Raw genomic sequence first — 7,192 nt, 5'->3', positions numbered from 1 at the left:
GATGTGAGATGAGTTGCTAACTCAAGGTTTTTTTCTTGCTAGTTGTGTTCCTCTCCTTCATTCCATCCATTTCACAGTAACAGGAAAAAAAAAAATTCTGTACTGAGGATTAGGCAAGCTTCATAAATGTTTTTTGAATATCCTCAATAATAGTACAGTCATGTGTCATGTAACAATGTTTCGGTCAATAACAAACTGCATATATGACGGTGCTCCCATAAGAATAGTACCATATAGCCTAGGTGTGTAGTAGGCTATACCATCTAGATTTGTGTAAGTATACTCTATGATGTTTGCACAATGATAAAATCGCCTAAGAATGGATTTCTCACAATGTATTCCCATTGTTAAGCAACACATAACTGTGTATGTTGGGTAAAAATCTTGAGGTTCAAATCCAAGCATAATGAAATACAGTTGAAAAACTACTGGAGTTTAAGTCAATTTGTAGTTTTGAAAGCAGTTCTAATATTTTCCATTTTGTAAAAGCAAGAGAAATCTTTCTGGCCAAGTTAAAAATGTAAGGGAACACATCCAACACATCTTTAATTAAAAATGCAAAAGTCAGAGGGAAATTTCCAAATATGTACTTTAATAGTAAAAAAAAATTACAAATTTCATATGCAAGAAAGTATCTGCCATTTGTGTAAAAAACAGAGCTATATGTGTGTGTATAGACACATACATTTTTGTAAATAGAGAAGAGGTCTGAAAGAATAACCTTAAAATGAAAACAGTTACCTCTGGGAACAATAATTGGGTAGGAATGCTACTACTTTTCAGCAATGGATTGAATTTTCTAGGTGAGATCCTATTCCTGCATAATTTGTGTAACTAAAAAAAAAAAACTTTAAAAAACTGTTTATACCAGTGAATCATGAGTCTTCACTGCAGCAGAAATAACACATCAATTTGTTAAAATATATGCAGCTTCAAAACTGGGGGTGATCATGTCAGAGGCTACATGCTCAAATCCTACAATATAATCATTTTTTTCTTGATTATCTTTTGGGTAACAATTTGCAGAATATATATTTAGGGTTGCCCTCGAGTTATTTAACAAATAGGTTTAAGAAAAATTATTAGTAAACTCTTGCTTTGAAAATTTTTCTCAATTTCTTTTTGATTCAATTACCTTGCCTTAGATCTTAATTATACAAATATTTTATCAGAAAATGAATCACATGTTCGGAACATTTAAAATACCTGTTTCCTAAGCCCACCACCAATGACAAAAATCGTAACAAAAAAGAGTACTACCTACCTAAGTAATGACTTAGTACACCAAAACATCATAGACAAAATTAAAAGAAAAATGGCAAATGAGGAAAACATAGAAGAGACACCAATATCTTTATAATATAAAGCTCTTACAATTTCATAAGAAAAAGATGAACGGATATTTCAAAAAGAATTACAAATGGCCAAAAAACAAATATTCACTCTCTAATAGTTAAAACAAAGTAAGATTTTTTTCACCTATTAAATTTGCAATGAGTTAAAAAAATGGAAATACTGATTGCTGGTGGGGATTCACTGGCCTCTAGTACACTTGTGTTGGTAGAACACACTGGTACACATTTCTGAAGGACAATCTGACAGTTATTAAAAGCCTTAAAATGCCTGAATCAGTTAATACTTAACAAATAATTCATTCCAATTAGGATTTCCATTTTAACTTATTTGGCAATAGAAATGGTTAAAATGAAGAGAACTAAAAGATGTTTTTATGGATCACGAGAGAAGGCTCACTAAAGCCAAAACAGCTACAAGCAAGGTTTCTCCAACTCCTCTCAAGTTGGAAAAGAAGTCAAAAGAATCAAAGGGAAGTATGTTCAACTCTTACTGCTCCCATGTGCTGAATTCCTGCAAACACTGCAGAATCAGAGGGGCAGCCTTTCATGACAGCAGAAAGTGCAGGAAATGGAGTCCTGCTTTTTTTTTTGGTAAATCATCCCCTCCATTATTGGGAATAACGAAGAGGCACCAGCTTTCTGTTTTTCAAGCAAAGGAGCCCAGTGTGACTATATTAAAATCTCATTTTAGTACTTTCCTATAAAGTTTACTCAAATTTCTTTAATTACTGATTTAAGATGGTCTAGGTGATACTCTTCTATGAAGGATTCTGCTTGATTCAAAGCTTTTATTTTCACCAGAATAAGAATTATTTCTTTGACTTCATCACTGAAAAACAAAACAAAAAAAAGCATTTTCCCTCTTAAAAATGCAATGTATGAGAACAGAGTGAATCATCAGCTGTTAATCTGAGGAAGAAACAGAAAAAACTTTACCTTTAGCCAGTATCATTTTATAACAGCATAAAATATTCAGATGCTGCCTTCTCCACACAGTTATAAAGTCTCAATACACACCATTAGTGGATGTATTGGCAAATCTTAACGTGAATGACTGTGAAAAAGCAGGACAGCACAGAGCAAATCTACCATCAGAAGTTTGAGTTGCGGTGTGCTGCCACCAGCCTGTAGGGGCTATTATGGTGGGAGCCTCAGTGGGAGTATTTACCCCACAGAAATCAACAAATACTACAAATCTGGGCTTTTGAAAAAAAAATTTTTTTTTTTGAGAAGTGGTTTACCAGAACATCACTGTTCTTAAGCCCCTAAACGTCTATAGAGTGCTATGAATGAGACATTCAAAACAGAGATCCAGCTACTGTTGGGTAAACACCAGGCTACAGACCTGTACTTAACAAGTGTTGAGACTTTTAAACATGTCCAGAAAAATTAAAAATATGCTTAATAAGAGACTTGATTTATAGTTTTAATTCTAAATTCCCCTGTGCTACAGTTTTCTGAAAGTGCTTCTTTTGGGAGAGATTTATTTAAAAATAGGAACGAATATACATGAGGTGTGAGTATAAAACAGTGAATGATTCCAAAGGTCACACATGAAAATATCTACTAACTCTATAGTAATACAGGGTCTGAACAGATTTTTAAAAGTACAGATCTTCCTAAAAATTGCTGAAAATAGAACAGAATCCTTGAACTATGCTTATGGAGGTACAAATACAATACGCATTACCTGAATTCACTTCTAGATAATTTATGTGCAGACTGCAATAAAAACTGGATGAAGTTTTCTAGCTGGGGAATAGATGTTCTCATGGCAGAATTTTCGAACCAATTTTTTGGTAAATATGCTGCTACCTGTTAATCAAAACAAATGGTTGGTTTTTAATATTGACAGTTATCATCTAAGGACTTTTGCTAACATAATCTCATTTAATCCTCAGAGTGACCATGCACGTTGCATATTATTCTTCCATTTTACAGTTTATGGTTAAATAAATTTTGAGAATTTTCCCCTTTGTCAAGGGTTACATACTTTTAAAAAAATCATATTTTAATGGCAAAAGCTTAAAACAGACTCTTTATGAATACTCTCTAGTGGTACTTGTAATACTTTCTATACTCTGTATTTTTGAGCCATTAAATCTGTACAAACATAATTTACAACTAAACACCAGAAATGACTAGACATAAAACACTTTTAGTCAACACAACTATAAAATACATACATTTAGTATTATTTCACAATAAGAAATTGGGTGACCTACTGTATGATCTATATAAACAAAGTTAAGGAATCAAGTAGGTGATTCAAAGACAAACAATAAAAAAAATTAATTATGGTTTTGATCTTCTAATTTAATACATTGCTTTAAATATCTATGGCAGCAAAAATAGTCAATGTATGCGCATTCAAGTTTTCTTTTGGGGGAAAAAATCATCATCCTAAAAGTAATACATGATTGGGGCAAAGTTTTGGTAAAAACAGAAAAATGTTAACAAAAGAAAAAAGAAAAGAAAAATTTCCTTACAGCAGAAAGAGGAATAAAAGGAAGGAGAGAAAAGAGGAAGGAAAAATTTGAGATCATACTGTTCAAAGAAATTCTTGGACAAACAGGTTATGCTACAGTTGGTAAGATCAAGATCAGTACTTATACAAAGCAGAAAGTGGGGGAAAAATGCACCACATATATATTATAAAAATGTTAGAAGAAAGTTCTGGAATGCACTCTTACTGTATCTCTCTCTTTTTTTTTTGCTGAGGAAAATTCACCCTGAGCTAACATTCGTTGCCAATCTTCCTGTTTTTTGCTAAGGAAGATGTGCCCTGAGCTAACATCTGTTGCCAATCTTCCTCTATTTTATATGTGGGCCGCCACCACAGCATGGCTACCGATGAGTGGTATAGGTCTGTGCCTGGGAACTGAACCTGGGACGCCAAAGAGGAGCATGCCAAACTTAACCACTAGGCCACCAGGGTGGGCCCTGTATCTCTTTTTTAAAGTCTTAAAACCAGCCCTTACTGGCTTGGAATTTAATGTCATTTGTACTTGCTTTCCCCCTGTTTTGTATCACAAGTCTCAATAAAATTCTCACACGACCATCTAGCTTCTCCATAAGTGATCCCAGGACTTAAAGCCACCTTGTCTTGGCCTGGTTTTCTAGCCATAAGCTGTGGAGAGAATGTCAGGTGTCCTCTTCTCCACTTCTGCATAAGTAAACCCTTATGGTCAAAGGGTTAGACTAAACTGAACCTGAAACACATAGCATGGATGACGATTTAAATTTTTGGTAGATAATGTAGTTTAAAACTACATAATATAAAAACCATAGCCAGAAAAATCATGGTTGGCTAGAACTGCTATCTAACATTTTATATAATGTTTTTTTTTTAAAAAAACCTTATATTATAAAGCAAATATTTTCTCATATCTTCAAAATTCTTCAACAACGTGACTTTAATCTTATGGACAAGCGACAATGTTTCTGGACATTCAGGTCCTTTCCAACTATCTTCTATTATAAATAATGCTAGGATAATATTCTTTGTACTTAAAATCTATATGTGCATCTCTGATTTTTAACTTAGGATAAATTCCTAGAAGTAAAACTGTTAAGTCAAAGGGTATGAACCTTAAAGGTTTTGTATCCATCATGCCAAAATAGTCTCCAGTGTTGTGTCCCTCCTTCCACTAGCACAGAGACTGTTTCCCACGACCCCCACACCACACATCCTAGGTGAATGGTGACCCTGGAATGATGTGGGGATGTTGTTTCCCTGTGCTATGACAATACTGGGAATTATAACGAAAATAACAACAGCAAAAAAATTTGCCAACACAATAGGTAAAATAATATCCTTACTGTATCATTTGCATTTCTGATTAATTAGTATTGTTAATCTTTTCCACATGTTTAGAAGTTATTTTTGCATATTCTTTCTCAGTAAATGCCTGTTACATGTCTTTTGGCCATTTTTAATTGGAATATTTGAATTGTTTACTGATTTGTAAAGAACTTTTTTAATGTGGATATTAATCTTTGTTATGTTATAACTTATTTCTCAGTTTTTCAACTCCCCTTCTAACTTTTTATTAAGAAAATTTCAAATATAAACAATATGAGAAAGAATAAGTATAGTGAGCCCAACAGACTCATCCTCCAGTTTTAACAATGATCAAATAATCGTGCTATCTTTTTGGTTAATTTTTTTGATCCACTGATGTTTCACATTTTTGTCAAATCTATTACTTTTTCTCATCATTTCTTTTCTTGCTTTTAAGTTCAGAAAGGACTTTCTGGGCTGGCCACATGTCTTATTGGTTAAGTGCACGTGCTCTGCTACTGGCGGCCCGGGTTTGGATCCCAGGTGCGCACCGACGCACTGCTTCTCTGGCCATGCTGAGGCTGCGTCCCACATACAGCAACTAGAACGATGTGCAACTATGACATAGAACTATCTACTGGGGTTTTGGGGAAAAAAAAGGAGGAGGATTGGCAATAGATGTTAGCTCAGAGCCGGTCTTCCTCAGCAAAAAGAGGAGGATTAGCACAGATGTTAGCTCAGGGCTGTATTTCCTCACAACAAAAAAAAAAGAAAAAAAAAAAAGGACTTCCTTACCATCAGATATAGTCATGTATCTTAATATTTCATTGTTTAATTTTTTACACTTAATTCTTTATTTCACCTGAAATTTATATTGGTATTTAGCGAGAGGTGAGGATCTAACACTGTTTTTATAACCAGTTAATCATTTGGCCCAGCAGAATTTATTAAGTAATTTTTCCTTGCCCTACTAGTGATATTTCAAACTAGTATACTAATCTTAAACACTGAAGGGTTGCTTCTGGGTTTCTAGTCTGTTAAACTGATTTGTTTGTTATTATGTGAGTACCACACTTTTAATTATTTTGCTATAAAATAGACTTTAATATCCAAATTTTGAAAATGATAAAAATTAGAACAAGTTCCTACACAACTTACCAGGTTGCACTTCTTAACAACATCTGGCCCAGGTGTGGCATTAAGAAGAGCTATAATAAGGTAACGATTTAGCAGCTTCCCTAGTCCCAGCTCTCGCAAGGTGTCATGTGGGAGAAGTCCATTCCAAAGAAGAATATTACGGAAGAGCTAAAATAAAACAAAATATCAAGTGACTATATACCTTTTTCTCCCAAAGAAAACTGTAATAGTCTCTAACAAACAAAGTGTTGGTCAAACTCTTTTAAACTCACTATAATTATCACTGCTGGAACTGTCAATTTTAGAATAGAAAACATTTCTAAATAAATACCTGATTCTTTCCAACCATCACATATTTTGCTCATCCTATTTTCATATTTTTAGGAAAACCACCCAAAATCCATCTCAAATAACTTCACTGGAACCTTTTCAGATCAATAATCTTCCTCCTCAATCCACACTCTCCCAGAGCCTGGGGCCACCGGGTACAAGACCACTGGACCCCAGGATTCATAAAGGACTGCCATTACAGCCAGTACCACTGTTACCACTGTGTGACCTTGAGAATCAATCAAACCTGAGAACCTCATTGCTCTGATACATAACATTAATAATTACCCTGTGACTCTGGAGATAACCTGGGTAAAAATACTCATAAGAAATTCTAATAAAATTAATATTGGTTGCCTTTCCCTCCTCTAAATCTGGATCTTTCTGTGACTCTTATGGTATTTCCCACTCTTTCCAGAAATATATATGTGTGTATGTATGTGTGTGTGTGTGTGTGTGTGTGTGTATTTATTACTCTCAGTGCTAAACTGCATGCAGTTGTACTAACATGCAACGCTCTTTCACTGTCATTGTTGATGATGCTCCCTCTTCCTGGAAAGCTTTTTCCCTGATTCAACCACATGAC

General features: G+C 34.3%; 1 protein-coding gene across 4 annotated transcripts in view; it reads right to left on the bottom strand.

Annotated features, from left to right (window-relative positions):
• Window positions 1-571: 571 nt before the first annotated feature.
• GCFC2 (GC-rich sequence DNA-binding factor 2) overlaps window positions 572-7,192 on the bottom strand; it is a 43,247-nt gene continuing 36,626 nt past the window's right edge. For all 4 annotated transcript variants that reach the window (XM_087436511.1, XM_087436509.1, XM_087436510.1 and 1 more), the window contains 3 exons: window positions 6,298-6,444; window positions 3,046-3,170; window positions 572-2,184 (listed from right to left, as the gene is read on the bottom strand). In XM_087436511.1, the coding sequence (XP_087292637.1) occupies window positions 2,067-2,184; window positions 3,046-3,170; window positions 6,298-6,444 (390 nt within the window). In that variant the 3' untranslated portion in view covers window positions 572-2,066. The remainder of the gene's footprint in view (window positions 2,185-3,045; window positions 3,171-6,297; window positions 6,445-7,192) is intronic.

This window comes from Ceratotherium simum, chromosome 11 (genome assembly GCF_057802395.1).
Source record: "Ceratotherium simum simum isolate JZ-2026a chromosome 11, ASM5780239v1, whole genome shotgun sequence".
Taxonomy (NCBI): Eukaryota; Metazoa; Chordata; class Mammalia; order Perissodactyla; family Rhinocerotidae; genus Ceratotherium; species Ceratotherium simum.
This window is presented reverse-complemented; position numbering and strand designations above follow the sequence as displayed.